We start from the raw sequence: 16,749 nt of genomic DNA, 5'->3' as shown, positions 1-16,749 counted from the left end.
GTAATATCCAAAGTTGGAGCACTGCCACTCGAAGTTTTGCTAATTCGAGCGCCGCTAAAAGCGAAGTCCATTTACTTTCCTCTTTTGATAAAGCTATTTCTGTTTCAATATACAATTTTTATTTAGTCCCCTCGGCCCAGTTTTTCCAATCTCCACCAGCTGTGGTAAAGTGTATTTAAGGTATTAAGATGATGTTGTCTTAGATGCCTTTATTTCTTCCTTTGTATGGGAGATAAACAATGGCCCTAAGGTAATTAAACTTTGGTACCGTGCCTTAGGCTATGACCTGACTATCAGCTGGGTATATTCGAGGGACTAAATGTATGTTATCGAGAGGTAGACTGTAATAAAATAGTTCTATTCATTTAGGATACACCGGTGGTAGGACTTATAACTGATATATATTCTACTTGGACTAGCTGTCCCATATAGATAACAAGCATTAGAAATCTACAATAATATATAATACAATAAGATATTTAGACACATACAATAATCCGACAATATTCCAAGGTATTTCTAAATCAACGGACCAGAGGTCAATCCGGCATAAGATTAGTATCAGGCCGCCCCTTCCCATAAAATGTATCTTTTATACCTTTCCTCAACCACACCTTATCGGGACCCGCCGACGCACATAGCTAGGAAGTGGTGATTTCCCAATTTCCTATTAAGCATACACTTGCCAGGATATGTTGCTTATCTTAATAAAAAGTGGTATTTCTAAACTTTTGTATTTGTGTCTTAATATTTTACTAAATTCCAAATTGACTTAATTAGCAAGCGTCACCGCACATAGAAATCACTTAAAAGAGGTTGGTTTTCACAGGTCAAGAATGCAGCAGACCCATTTTAACAAAGAAGACATTACCTATCACAAGATGATAAACAACGAAGAACTATATTATTTAGGACTGTACACGGGACCATCAGGGGGAGTCGGATGCATTGTCACAAACGCGACTGATGTATTGTAAAAATAGCTTGAAATAAGGAACCAAATGGTACTACTCTTTGTTTTATAGTACTTACTTCAGAAAAGCTGCCCTCATCCGATTGAATCGTTTTTTTGTTAACCTCCTTTTTTTTAAGGTGGCCATTTTGATTTGGGTTGTCCGATCAGCTAGGAATCTTAGGGGTATTTCTTTAGAGCTTTCAAGGGTTTACTCTGAAAACAATACGCGTACCCGAGTCATTCAAAAGACCTGGATGGAGTTGAAGTTTCCAGGTACTGTAGATGAAATGAAGAGGACTGTGGAGCTAGTGGACTTCAAATTTTAAGTTGGGTAGGGGGAAGGGTTAAATTGCTTTTATGTCCTATCCATCAAAACGTTTTTGCACTGTTAGCTCTTATGGAACTTATAATCTATTGACAGTTAAGCAGCATAGAGACTGTTCAGTCTAACTTGGCACCGACAATTATCGAGATATGGGTTCCTCACTTGGGGAGAGAGGGTAGAGCTAAATCAAAAGACGCTATATGTATCCAGGTTATCTAAATGCCATATATGCAAATTCTCTCGAATGGCTCGGGGGATGCAGTTGAAAATTTCTTGTAGTCTTGTGTAAGGTAGGGGAGGGGTAAGGGGACTTCAGATTTTTTACTGTAGAAAGAGGCTAAGCATGTTTTTTTTTTCTCTTTAAACTTAGCTTTTTTCCACTATAGGCTCCTATCGGACTTAAATCTAACCACAGCTATGTAGCAATAAAAAGAATATAAAAAAAAACAACAAACTATTTGTTGCCAGGTTATCAAAATATCTTGTCTGTAACATCTCGTAAACGACTTGGAGATCAAGTTGAAATTTCCAGGACTTTTTTTTTGGGGGGGGGGGGAGGGGTATGCGGGCATTTAATTTTAGCTGTGGGGGAGGAGGCAGAGAATGGGTAAACATACTTTGTCTCAAATTTATCTAAAAGTTTATGTTCTGTAAGTCCTTATGGGATTAGAATCAATCCACGGTGAGTAACAATGTAAATCGAAAGACACTCTATGTGCCCTCGGTAACAAAATAGTGTACGCAACATCTCAAGAACGGGTCAGGAGACCGACCTGAAACTTTTAAAGGGTTAGGTTGAGCTCAAGTTTCAGCATAGGGGAGGGGGAGAGGTAAATCTAAAAAAGAGTGTGCGTATTCAGGCTATCAAAACAGCATATTTGCAATATTTCAGGAACGGCCTCTGGGTGCAGCTAAAATTTACAGATAACGTTGGAGGTAGGGGGAGGGGTGAGAGGACTTGAAATTGTATGTTGGAAAGAGTGACTAAATTTTTATGTATCTGATCCACCTAAACGTCTTTGCACTATAAGCCCATATGGGAATTAAAACTCGAACATGCGCTCATGTCTAAATAGCGAGACAAATCAAAATACGCTTTATGCTGCCAGGTTATCAAAAAAGTGTATGTGTATCGTCTCGGAAATGGCTTGGGATATCAAATTGAGACTGTTCTGGGGTTTTAGGGGCCAAGCTCAAATTCTAACTTAGCGACGTGGGGGAGGGGGCTGAAAGATTATTTAGCCCTGATCTGCTTGTATCATTTTTGGACTATAATATCTTATGGAACCTATAATCAATTACGGTTATGCAGCGAGATAAACTAAAAGACACTGTGTCGCCAGGTGATCAAAACGTCATATCGGGTTTGGGGACAAAGATGAAACTCGCATCGGATGTTTGGGGGGGGGGGAGAGTCGACCTTGGATCCTGACTGGGGGAGGGGAGCGTGTAACCTCTGTTGGGCTGGCATTTATTCTCGGTATAGTAGCGATGTAGACGAAAAGAATCCACATGTACCAAGGCTATTGAAATAGGGTATCTGCATTATCTCAGGAACAGCTTGGTGGACCGATTTGAATTTTGTGCGCAGTTTTTAGGGCCAAGTGGACCTTGAATGTCGACTTGGGAGAAAGGGCAGAGGTAATGTGAAAAAAAATATGTATCCAAATTACCAAGTGGCATATTTGGAACATCTCGAGAACGACTTGTTGGGGGATCGAGTTGAGAGTCAGGAGGAGAAGGAGACTAAGGGAATTCGTATTCTGTCTTTAGAGATGCTCAAGCCTTTGGCCTTTAGAAGGTTAAGGGGCCGGTAGACCTACTCATGTTCGCGTTAATTTTTGCTCATTTTAAGTTTGTCTTGATCATTCGTTTTAAGATCTGCTCATTTTAGAATTTATTTATTCATCTATTGCAGTATCTGTTATATTAGTTTTCGTTGCAGTTATTCATTTTTGTTTCTGTTCCTTTTAATTCGAACTATTATGTGACTTTATTTCTGCTCATCTTAAGTTTTAATATGGTTCTCTACTTTTCTCTGAAAAACTTCTTTTTTGCCTTTTTTTTAGAATTAATTAAATCTATAAAGACTCAGAGGAGTTAGAGCCAAATTAAGTACATCTTCGTTTAAACAAATCAGCCCCCCTGAAAAGCCCTCCCTCCTGTTGAAAACTCTCCCCCTCCAAATAAAGCAATTTTGCAGCCAAAGAAAAATCTATTACATCTATTACAGAGGAGAGGCGGTGGATCATTGTGTAGGTGGGGTGAAAGATGTCCAAATTGTCTAAATCTTCATGAACCTTCAGATATATAGGAAGGGGTATGGAGGGGGGGGGGTTCTGCCTATATTTTGGAATGAAGGTAGAATATTCCAAAATTCCTTTTGTTTTATTATTTTTTTTTATTTTTCATGCTTTTTCTGTGGTTTCTCAAATTTGCATGAGGGAATCTGCAAAGGGAAGGAGGAAGATTTTTAGGGAGGAATACGCCTGGGCACTAACATACACGGCATCAGACACCCAAACTGCACGCACACACACAAACAAAAATATCTACATAAACACATTGCCCCCCCCCCCCCCCGAAAAAAAACAGCAGCAAACAAACACAAATTAACAAATTAGATGGGTGAGAACAACGCGCCAATTTCTTAAACTTCAAAACAATGCAATTTCAACAATAGACGGAGTTCTGGTTAAACACAGCACAATCTCAAATCATTGGACATTTCTTCGCAAATTTTAGGCCCAACACATATAATAATAAATCATAATATAGGTGTTATAACCAAAAAAGGCAATAATTCGTGACAATAGGCTGTCCATAAACAAATCATTACAAATTTTACAAATTATGTCAAAAGGTAGTATATGAAGCTCACGGTAACGATGCTCATAATCACATGCTCATAATCATGCTCATAATCATAAACATGCTCATAATCACAAGTCATATAGCCATACTTTGAATGAACCGAGGAGGAATGAGGTGATTTACAAAAGCTTATAACCAAGACAAACAACAATTTATACGGATGTTGAAAGCAAAAATACAACATATGTAATGCAGTTAACATTAATATAACAGATATGGATAAAGGAAGCAAATAACATGGTTCCAATGTGAATTTTTCTGATAACCTACAGAATAACTGTGGTGTACAGCAAGCAGGCTCGTATCCAGGATTTTTTTCGGGGGAAGGGTTAAATTTTTTTCGGGGGGTTACAATTTTTTTTAAATAAGCATCAAAAATTTGTTTATATTCATTTATATTCATTTTACGAGCCGGACACACATTTCGGGTGGGAGGGTCAAGCTCCCTGACCCCCCCCCCTGGATACGGCCTTGACACCAAGCTACTCTTTTATGGCCAATTTGTTTATTGTTATAGTGAACAAATTGGTAGTAGGATATTCAGAGCGGTGGAGATATCTGGGTGACCTGTCCTTGCTAAAAAAGGTTGATCTTTTTTTCTTTGTGAATTGAAGTATTATGACATAAAAATTTTTTGGCCGGTTGTCGATATTGTGAGGATTTCGAGATAAAAATGATTTGAATTTAGATCTGAAGTAAATTGTTGGGTGTTGACCCGCTTGGATACTAAATGTTGAAGATAAGATAAAAATAAGAATGACCCTCCCCCCGCGAAATATCTTTGAATGTCTCACTCAATAGCTGAATATCCTTAATTTTAGGTGCAAGTGGGTCGTTTTGCTCCTCAATTTTCTAATTACCTCCAGCACGACTCTCAAGAATTACTCACCTTCCTTCTTGATGGACTCCACGAAGACTTGAACAGAATAAAGGAGAAGCCTTACATCGAACTTAAGGACAGTGATGACAGAGAGGATGAGGTTTGTCTTTTTATTAATATTAATTCTTTTTGTAACATTTATATAACTTTAGCAGCTGTGGTCAATTAAGCTATCTATATTATTTTTATTTTTAGATGCCCAAAGACTCAGTAGTGCTTTTCGCGTGGGCTGTGCTTTATTTATTTTACAACATTTTGCTGCTTTGCAGGAGCGGTGTTCAAACAGCTCCTTGATTTTCTTTTTCCAGATGCCTAAAGCTCAATCGTACTTTTCGGATGGGTTGCGTTTTATTTATTTATTTATTTTATAAAATTTTACTATATTGCTGGAGAAGTCTTTAAACAACTCCACGTTTTTTTTTTCAAGGTACCCAAAACTCGATTGTGCTATTTCAATGGGTTGCTTTTTATTTATTTTGCAGCATTTTGCTACTTTGATGGAAAGGTGTTCAAACGACTCCTCGATTTTTATTTCCAGATACCTTAAACTCACTTGTGCTATTCGGATGGTTTGCGTTTTATTATTTATTTATTTTATAACATTTTGCTACTTTGCTGGAGCAGTCTTCAAACAACTTACCGATTTTCTTTTCAAGATGCTTAAAACTCAGTTGTGCTATTCTGATGGGTTGCTTTTTATTTATTTTGCAGCATTTTGCTACTTTGCAGGAAAGGTGTTCAAACAACCCCTCGATTTTTATTTACAATTCTGCTAACTGAACGGTTTGCGTTTTATTTATTTATTAAAAAAAAAAAAAAATTCAACTGAAAGTAAGGAGCAACATTAAAAGTTAAAACGAACAGAAATTATTCCGTATAGAAAGGGGCTGTCCCCTCCTCAACGCCTCGCTCTTTACGCTAAAGTTTTTTATTGTTTTAAAAAATAGCGTTGTAAGAAAGAGCCTTAGGGGAAACAAATAAACACGCATCCGTGATCTTTCTTCTGACAAAAAATACAAAATTCCACATTTTTGCAGATAGGAGCTTGTAACCTCTACAGTAGGGTTCTCTGATACGCTGAATCTGATGGTGCGATTTTCATTAAGGGTCTATAGCTTTTAGGGGGTGTTTCCCCGTTTTTTCGAAAATATATTTAAAATCAGCATTAAAATCTGATTCTTTTGATGTATCTATTGGTATCAAAATTCCGTTTTTTTAGTTTCGGTTACTATTGAGCCGGATCGCTCCTTACTTACAGTTCGTTACCACGAACTGTTTGATTATTATTTTTTTTTTTTTACTTTGCAGCAGCAGTGACTGCAATATGTTTACTATAAAAAGATGAATTTATGTTTTTATAGTAAAATCAACGGAATTTATTTTCATTTAATTTAAAATTAGTGATTGTGTTTTTTTTACGTCTATTTAATTTATTATTGAGTTTAGATTTATTTCATTTATAGTTTTACTTGGTTAATTAAACTTATTCTATCAACTTTTTGTTTTATGAACAAATCGAACTCAAATTTGTTTCAGGTGATTTGGCGAAGTTTACAATGAATATATATTTTTTTTAAATTAATATATCCAATTTCTTGTATGGTTCTTAAAGAGTTTATATTATATGCATACCACCATACCACCTAAATGGTAAGACTTATGAACAGGATGTTACACACCCGTTTTTTTCTAGAATATATAATGCGACAGCCATAATATATTTTTTATAAACATACGTTTAAACTTATATAATGATCGGTGCAACGAGTTTGAAAGAAGCTATTTTCCCCCCTCCGGCACCCCCTTCATAGCAATGTCCCTTCCCCCATGAAAACTTCCTCTATGGAAAGATCTTCCAACGTAACCCCTGACCACCCCCCCCCGCTACCACCGAAAATTCCCCCTGAAAACGTATGTGTGTCTTCTCTGTGTGTGTGTCGTTTCTGTGTGTGTGCTGTCTCTGTGTGTGTGTCGTCTCTGTGTGTGTACGGGATTCCCTTTCTGTTGAAAAAAAATTGATATGAAATAGCATATTTTTTTTGTAGTAGCTAGTGCCAAACTAAAAAAAGAAACATTGATGACAAATCAGCAAAAATAGGCTAAAAACAAATGGCACCGAAAACCTTAAGAAGGTATAGTATTCCTTTGACGGTGGAGTTGTCTTTTACAGCCAAGGTATTCAACTTATAAAATGAGTTCAAATTAATTAATTTATGCTTATTTAGCTTAATGGATTTATTTAATGTAACCAAATTATTAATTTAACTTTTTATGTATATTTATTAAATTAAATTTGCATTTACAGTATGTTAATGACACAGCATTTGTTTAAAAATGCCGAATATAAAGAAGTTTAAAGTGATAGAAAACAAGAAAAAAGGAAAAATAAATAAAAATCTGTACATTTTGTGCTTATTAAAATGCCATTAATGAGCCTTTATTTTAGGTTGTGGCCGAAGAAGCCTGGGAAAATTACCGGAAAAGAAACGATTCAATAATTGTGGATCTCTTCCACGGGCTGCTTAAATCGACTGTCATCTGTCCTGAATGTAGTAAAGTTTCCGTCACCTTTGATCCGTTTTGTACCCTGTCTTTACCGTTGCCTGTCAAAAGGGAAAAGACGGTTGAGGTAAGATTATTTGAAAATGCTGATATTGGTAGGGCTTTAGGAACATCTAGTACGTGTGTGGTAGTTGGCACGTATTTTGTAGCCCCAGTTTTCTAGGAGGGGAGGGTAAGAACTTGAGCCATTTTCCAGAGAACGTCCTTGTCTCAAACGCATAATAGACATGCGGTTAATAGGTCGGCGAAAACTCGTGGACGAAGGGTCGTTGGTTCGTGTCTCGTTCGTAGCTACTGCTTGGTTAGGGGCGAGGGTTAGCGGTGTATCCCTGTGACACAAGGGAAGAGTGGCTGGTTCGAGTATTGGTGGTGGTTATTGATAAACTAGATCAGAAAACCTTAGTTAATTACGCAACGAACGGATTGCAACACTGCTGTCCCAAAACGGTGGGATAAGGTCTATCCCGAAGCTTCATTAGTCGAAAGGTGTTACGAAATGGCCAATCAATTGTATCGACTAGCTGGCGAGTCCTGACTCGTGGTGGAGAGTCCTGGTGGTGACTGTTGCTGGGTTTGCTGCAAGGGTTAGTAGCGTATCCTCACTAGACAAGCCAAAAGTCCACCCAGTTTCAAATGGGCTCCTAGTGTAACCTAGGAAAAAACACAGGAAACATGAGATGATTTGCCCACAACCACGCATAGCACTCCTGGCCCTAGGCAAAGTATCAGGAGATTGGCACCTGTGCCATGCGAACCTCATTGGTTCGTATGTGAAGGTTTGATTTTTTGTGTTTGAATGTTATGACTGAGTTTTTTTCAAACAGTTCGTGGTAACGAACTGTATTGTAAGAGTAAGTTTAGGGATGAAGAGTTTTATGTTGGGGAATGAGAAAATTGACTGAACAGACATTTAGATTAACACTAAGAACGGTGGTTCGATCTCGCTTTCTAGGGCTATAATGAAGGAAAGGTTAAGGTCTTTAGATTTTATTCCAAGTGATCAGTGTGTCTTTGGCAGCTAATAATTTTTTTAATCCGTCCGTATGGTTGTATTTTTTTGGTATTAGTCATTTCCAGCAACCGCAAGAGGTGCTCAGGTAAAATTTCTCGTTTACGAGAGAGGAAATACGAGATTACGAGAGAGGAAATTTTTGGAAACTAGGAAATAGGACACTCCAAGCAAATAAGAAATAAGACCTTATATTACTAGACTCTAAATTACATGAGTGTTGAGAAAGTATTGCATTGAGAAAGTTGAGGTGATCTAGATTTCTCTGGGGTAATATGCATGATGGGCTATATAATTCTTCTTCTCTTCTAAAATAATAATAATAAGTATAAAAGTATTCTATATTTTGTATCTACCTATATCTATATAAAGTGTGTTTGTGTAAGGTACAGTGAATGGTCTTCCAGTACACAGTGAAATGACGCATGGAAATCGTCAAAGCATCATCAAATCTTAAGATCTGGAGCACGGAGCTAAAAATGGAAATCGGAAAAGAATTGCGGTGCTACAATCGACTTACAGACTTCATGATCAGTTTTCAAGCAATTCAACCTATATCTTGCATTCATCTTTACATTTATTGCGGTCCTGGACATTACGAATCTTTGTAGTTTCGATGATTATAGTTTTATAGATAGTCTTGCGAATTCTTCAAGTATCTTGTGGAAAATATATATATATATATATATATATATATATATATATATATATATATATATATATATATATATATATGTAATCTTTTCGATATTCTGACCTAAAATACTTTTTATGTGTTAGATCCCGCCTCCAAAAACGCTGAACTCTCAGAACATTTTTCAACCAGATTTAACATAATAATTCAAAAGAGCAACATCCTTTTCGTATCCTTTTACCTGTGTATTTTATTGTTTTATTATATTTGGCATCTACACCACTCAGATATCAATATTTTAGGATTATTATGTTGTACGGTTTTGTTCCTCTAGATTGAGTGGTGTTGCATATGATCGGGAGGGAAGACGTTGCATCAGTAAGTTCGGCCTGCTGAAAAAAATGTTTTAAAATTGCCCAGTTTTAACTGCGATTTTAGTGCAGTTTTAACTCTTGTTTGAACATAAATCTAATTGCTGTTTTTTTCGGTTATCCTAATATTTATCCCGGTAAGGGAGAAGTCGCCAGCTAGTCGATACAATTGATTGGCCACTTCCACGACATTTTTCGACTAGTGAAACTTCAGGATGGACCTTGCTCCTCAGTTTTGGAATAGCAATTTTGCATTTCGTTCGCTGCGTACTTAGCTAAAGTTCTCTTATCTAATTTATCAATCTTGGAAGCATGAGAATTTGTTAAAGGAAATCTTTCTTTTCATTTTTGTCGTTTTGATTGTTTCGTTTCCGTTTTTCAAAAACCAAATAGTGGATTCCAATAATATTTAATCAGGCTGAAAATTTCACTCTTGCCCCCCCGCCCCGCTCTCTTATCCTCTCTTTCGCTCCCTCCTCCGTTTCGTTCCCTTTTCGTTCTTTTGTCTTTTCCTTTTTCTTCTTCCTTACATACTTAAATAAAGTTTTCTGATCTGGTGTGTTAATGTTGGAAACATAAGGGTTTGTAAAAGGAAATCTATCTTTTCATTTTTGTCGTTTTAATTATTTCGTTTCCTTTTTTCAAGAACCAAATTGTGGTCTCCAATAATATTTAATCAGGCTGATAATTTCACTTCCATATTATCTCTCCTCTTCTCTCTTATCCTCTCTTTCTCTCGCCCCTCCTTCCTATCTCTCTTTTCCCTTTTCGTTCTTTTTCTTTTCCTTTTTCTTTTTCCTTTTAGGAAGAATAGAAGCATGTTTTCTAAACACAGTCGACTCTCGCTAATTTGAAAGTCACGGGACCACGATCTTTCTTCGAGTTCGGCTTATGTATGGTTCGAGTTATAGAGGTCATTAAACTTTGACTACATAAAATTTGATTTTTAAAGGTAATAAGTTATAGAGGTAAGCCATGACTTACCTCTTAGCCATGACTTAGTCGTCTCTCGTTAACTCGAAATTCACGGGACCACGATTTTTCTTAGAATTTCGTCTAGTTCGACATATACATAGTTCGAGTATAGAGGTCATTATGCATAAAATTCGACTTATAAAGGTAACGAGTTATACAGGTAAGCCAAATGAAAATTCTAGTTTCAGAGGAACAAAATCGTTAAATTTATTCCCTATAGCCACTACAAAGTTAAGAATAACCTAATTAGTGAATTATAGACTTGACATATCAAGTCTTGACTGTCAAATGTCAAGATTTGACTTTCAAATATCAATAATAAATTTAGTTTACTAGGAAATACACACCTGAACATTAACCGAATCAGATACAAAAATATGTTAGACGAGATTAACACATATCAGAGTCCGTTGAAAAAACTTCGAGATACAGAGGTAAGGTGACAATTAGATGACGACTTGTCTACTGAATTCCGAGTTATAGAGGTAATTTTCGGTCACTTCGACTTACTTACTTGCTTACTTAGGTCCCGGCCATCCTCGTGGGACGTTTTGGGGCCACTCCTCTTGCTAGCTCATGCGTAAGGGCTCGGTACATTGCTCTATCTGGTGCGATACGTGATAACGGGGCTATCTTGACGTTGTCGACGTGGAAGTTCTCCGTCCATCGTTTTCGTGGTCTGCCTCGTGGGCGAAGGCCATGAAGGGATCCTTCAAGGGCGATTTTCGGAAGGTGGCTCGCCTCCATTCGCTTGACGTGTCCGAACCAGCGCAGTTGTTGCTTCTTGATTTTACTGAGTATGGTTTCAGTGGACTGGAGCCTTTGACGTACTTCCACATTTGTGATTCGGTCAGTGTATTTGATTCTAGAAATGCGACGGAGGCATCTCACCTCAAAAGCTAGAAGTTTTATTTCGTCTTCGGTTTTCAGAGTCCATATTTCACATCCATAAATAACTATGGGGATTACTAAACTGTTGAATAGGCGCATTTTGAGTTTGTTCGATAGGTGGTTACTTTTCCAGAGGTTGGCTAGCCTTCGGAAGCTAGAGCTAGCAAGTGCAAGTCGACGTTTCACGTCAGAGCTATGGCAATTATCTGAGGAGAGTAGGCTACCAAGGTACAGGAAGTGGTCAACCGTTTCAACCTGTCTCCCGCCTATGGTGATAATGGGCGGATTGTCTAGTTCGCGTCTCGTAGTTACCATGACTTTGGTCTTGCTGGCATTGATCTCCATCCCGAACGGCTTTGTGGTATCGTAGAGTTTATCAGCTTGTGCCTGCAATTCTTGTTTAGAGTTGGCTAGCTCATCAATATCATCAGCTTAGGCAAGATTCTCTATTAGCACCCCTCCTATTGTTGCGCCATATTCCGACTGCATCATTGACAGAACGGCATTTAGAAAGAGGTTGAAGAGATGTGGTGATAAAATACAACCCTGGAGTACTCCTGACGAAGTTGTAAACTCTTCTGACAACCCATCAACGGTTATTACTTGGCCTTGGAACTGGTCGTACAGACTCTTGATTATTTGGACTATCTCATAAGGGATACCGTAGTAAAGGAGGATATGCCATAGTCCTTCGCGCCATATCAGGTCAAATGCCTGACGGAAATCAACGAATAGTTGGTAGAGTTCTTGGTTGAATTCGATGTGTCGTTCCATGAGTTGCCGAACGACAAATATCTGATTGATTGTTGATCTTCCAGGGCGGAAGCGGGCCTAATATTCTCCAATGGCAAAGGCAGTTGTTGCTTGTATGCGTCGGAGTAGGACTTTTGTCAGGACACGTGACTGATGGCTCGCGAGGCTGATCGGACGGTAGTTTCTGCACTCTTTCTTTGACCCCTTTTTGTGAATGAGTACAATGGCAGCCTTGCACCATTGACGGGGTACGTGGCCGGTTTCCCACACCGCAGATACAATGGCGTGGTACAGATCAGTTACATCATCCGATCCGACGTTAATGAGTTCAGCGGTGACTCCGTCGGGGCCAGTGGCTTTTCCTTGTTTGAGTGACTTGATTGCTGACTCGGTTTCTGACTTGAGTGGGGGTGGTGGTCTGAGTTCTTGGTCAGGTATGGGGAAGCGGGTTAGTATTTTAGGATCCGCAGCTACTGGGGGATTCAGTTTATCGTTAAAGTATTCTTTCCATCTTTCAAGTTTCATCTTTGAATCGTAGATCTCATTTCGGTCTTTGTCCAGGATCACTGATGTTTGCGGCTCTTTTTTCCGGCTTAACTCGCGTACCATTTTGAAAACTGCTCCGCTATTCCCCTTCTTGGACAGTACTTCGCAGTCTTCACATTTCTTCCGTAAGTGGTTACGTAGTGCCTTTCTGATCTCTCACTCTACTCGTCTCTTGAGGAGCTTGTAAGTATCCCAACTGTGACGGTCGGATTTATTGCAAAAAAGTCGCTTATCCTCGCATAGCGCAATGATCTCATCTGTGATCCATGGTTTTTCATTTGGAGTTTTTCTTCCAAGGACGTCATTCGCTGTCTCTATGATTGCTGATGTAGCCTGCTCGGTCAGGGAGTCTATCTCATTAGCAGTGGTCAAGGGAGAATGATTTTTCAGGATCTCTCGGAATTTTTCAGATAGAGTGGAAGTGTAGGTCTGCCTTTTTTCAGAATCTCTCTGCAGATCCAGCCGGAATCTTGGGTTTGTTGTTGATCTATACACTTTTCTGATTTTTAGCTTAAACCTCTACATCAATAGAGCGTGGTCAGTGTTAAAGCTTGCTCCCGGTCATGCTCCTGTGTCTAGCACGGATGACTTCCTGCACTTCGATATCAGGATATAATCAATCATGTTCTCGGTTTTACCGTCTGGGGATCTCCAGGTCAATTTACGTCAATGGCGGTGTTTGAAAATTGTGTTCGTTAAGAATAACTCGTTTTCTCGGCAGAAGTCGAGCAATCGTTCCCCTCTCGCATTGAGTTTTCCGTGACCCAAAGTCCCCATTACATCGGATCGACCGGTATTATCCATACCTACTATAGCGTTAAAGTCTCCCATAAAAATCAGTACGTCTTTCTTATGGATTTGATCAATGACGCTTTGTAGTGTGAAATATAATTCATCGCATTCTTCCTCACTTCTGGCGGAGTCTGGGGCTTCGACTTGGACGACAGAGATATTTTTGGCAGCTCCCTTTAGTCTTAAGACGGCTATTCTTTCTGAGACTGGGGTGAAGGAGATTAGAGATTTTTTGGCAGTTGATGATACGAAGAATCCTACACCTTGTCGATGAACTCCGTCCCTGCGGCCGGACAACAAAAGGGAGTCTCCAGAGAGGTTTTCCTCACTTCTTCGGGGGAGGTGAGTCTCAGAGAGCCGATAACAACCCAATTGTCCCTCTTTAGTTCCCTAAGGGCAAGATCCAGTTTTTCCGGTTTGGCATGTGTTCGGATGTTTAGCATACCAAAGGGTAGGGTGGTTTTGTCAGAACGAAACAACCGTGTGGATTTTCACCCCGGGTGGGGGTCGTCCTAGGCCTAGGATCTTCGGCTGCCCCGGACGCGGTAGCATGTAAAATCGCATTTTCATCATTCAAAATTGGTTCGTGAAAATTGGTTTCATCATTCAAAGTGAATTTTCATCATTCACTTAGACTTACAGAGGTAATATATAAGCGCAAAATTATTTCGAGTTATGCATGGCTTTTTCTTCGACTTAGACATGTTTTTCCAATGGGATTGAAATTAATTCGAGATATCGAGGATTTCGAGTTATCGAGAGTTGACTGTATGAATATTTGAAATTAAAATAGAGCGTATTAAAAAAATAATATAAAACCATCCTAAGGGCATGCCCTCATTCAAATCCATTTTCGTTATGGGCACCAACGTAGGAGGTGGTTCTTTCCCTTAAAAAAAAATAATAATAATAACAAAAAAAATTGCTCTATAATAAGCAATATGAATATGTGAGATGTATAAGAAATATATAAAACCAAGTAAGAGTATGACCTCATTCAAGTTCATATTTGGGTGACATATCATAGGAAATGATTCTTTCATCTATCAAGTTTTATTTTTCTAAAAAAAGGGTGTTTTTGGTCTATTCTACTTCTAGACTGTTTTTCTTATTCTCTTTTTTCTTTTGTTTTTTTTTCTTTTTTTTTGTTATATTTTTTTAATCCAGATGTTGACAATTACTTTTAAACATGTCTTAAGGTATGCTAAGCCAAAGGACACCCTTCTCAACGACCCCTTACGATATCAGTTCACCGTACCTGAAGCAGGAAATGTGTAACATCTGCTTAAAGTTTTGAGCAAAGAGAACGTAGTGCCCGGACCCCAAAAATATGGTATCTTCACAAGACGCCTATACTAATGTTTTGCAACTCCAGATATAACATATGTGAGCAAACAGAACGTAGTGCACGGACCCGAAAAATGGGGTATCTTCACAAGACGCCTATACTAACGTTTTACAAAACCAGATATAACTTCTGGATATATATATATATATATATATATATATATATATATATATATATATATATATATATATATATATATATATATATATATATATATATATATCAAAACTTTCTTCTACCGTTAAAATTATCTTGGCTTTACCCTTTACCCGATTTTTTTTCTTCAAGTGTTGCCAATGACTTTTAATATGTCTTTTAAGGTATATTTAGTCAAAGAAGATCCTTCTCAGCGACCCCTACGACATCGGTTTAACGTACCTAAAGCAGGTACTGTGCGAGATCTACTCGAAGTTGTGAGCAAACAGAACGGTGTGCCTGTGAATGAACTTGTTGTTACTGATGTTTATAATTCCAAGTTTATAAAAGTTTATGGCCCTGAAGATTCAATATTCTCAATGACTGATAGGGATACTATCTATGTGTAAGTGTACAGATTATATAATTGTATAATTATTTTATATGTTTCGCATATAATTCACAAACATATCAATTTAATAAAAACAGAATAATGTAGTATATAAATATATAATATGTTGTATATTATAATAGTAATATAAAATATAACATTTACTTTCTCATATTTATTTTTTTCAAATTAGTCTTCTACCATTCAAATTTTTGGATTCTTTATATTTTATTTCCAGAAAAACAAAGAGAGAAAAAAAAAATCTCAAGATGAAGTAACCTACAGGACTGCGGCCAGTAGAAGGAAAAGACAAGCTAAATCAACGCGGATATTTCGCCTGTATATAACAAGGTGTCTTCAACGCTAAAAACAAAGATAAAATCTAAAATAATCTAAAACCTAGATTAAATAAAATCTATAACCAAGAAATAAAGAAACAAGCTCCCTTATACTTCTATCTTATTTTTTGCTTAGTTTCTACTGACGTTTCTTCTTTTTAAATTTTGTGCCGGAGTATGGCATTTCGGATGCCAGATACTTCATACGGAGGTTTTGATCGTAAAAATTGAGTTCTTCATTTTTCATATTTTATTAATATTTATATATATGGTTTTTCTAAGACTCCTACTAACCAGTTCAAACAATCATATTTCACTTTCACTGCCCTTTGTATTTTGAAATAAATATAATGTCTAAAAGAATGCTGCATGATATAAACCACGCTATTTTTCACGTTCGTTTCGCTCCTAGCTCATGTTTCCTGCATCACCCCTTTAGATCATCTGGAGAATTTTTTGGCTATGATAGTCCAGGTTGAGAAATTTTGCACTTCAGGATTTACCTAATACAGGGTGCTAATAAAGGATTATAAAGGGTGCTAATAAAGGTGCTAATCCTAATAAAGGATTGATTTCGGGCCAAGCTCGCTTTAATATTTTTAAGATAAGCAGTTGAGTTAGGTCAATGGAATTTTAAAAGGTTTTCAGGTTTAATATTCTAGCTGATTACTGAAAGTTTTTTTTCTCTCTTTCAAGCTTATTTTCTAAATGGAGAGGGGTGGGGGGCATCCTCAGGACTGGCATTCTAAATTTAAAAACAATTGTGATTTTTTTTTTAATTTATATAATTTCTTATTGCTGTCTTGATGAATCAGCGCCCTCAAAATAATTTTTACAAACGTTCCAATCAACTTTGTCATTTTTCTCCTTTTTTTTGAAGTTCGTGGAATCCGCTCCTCAGTTTTGTAATTTTGATGTGCTTTTTGTATATGATATAAATAGTGAATCTCCTGTTACTCCTCACTCCCCT

At 37.5% G+C, this 16,749-nt stretch overlaps 1 protein-coding gene across 1 annotated transcript in view; it reads left to right on the top strand.

Annotated features, from left to right (window-relative positions):
* The window catches only part of LOC148942512 (ubiquitin carboxyl-terminal hydrolase 4-like), a 124,728-nt gene that overhangs the window by 70,004 nt on the left and 37,975 nt on the right, over positions 1 to 16,749 (top strand). Inside the window, exons 9-11 of the mRNA XM_089102139.1 lie at positions 4,976 to 5,134; positions 7,481 to 7,663; positions 15,236 to 15,456. Coding sequence (XP_088958265.1) covers positions 4,976 to 5,134; positions 7,481 to 7,663; positions 15,236 to 15,456 — 563 coding nt within the window. The remainder of the gene's footprint in view (positions 1 to 4,975; positions 5,135 to 7,480; positions 7,664 to 15,235; positions 15,457 to 16,749) is intronic.

The sequence above is a fragment of the Artemia sp. Qi Xiang Cuo genome, chromosome 16 (assembly GCF_049724085.1).
Source record: "Artemia sp. Qi Xiang Cuo chromosome 16, ASM4972408v1, whole genome shotgun sequence".
Classification (NCBI taxonomy): Eukaryota; Metazoa; Arthropoda; class Branchiopoda; order Anostraca; family Artemiidae; genus Artemia; species Artemia sp. Qi Xiang Cuo.
Note: the sequence above shows the minus strand (reverse complement) of the source record. Positions and strands in the feature narration are given on the sequence as shown.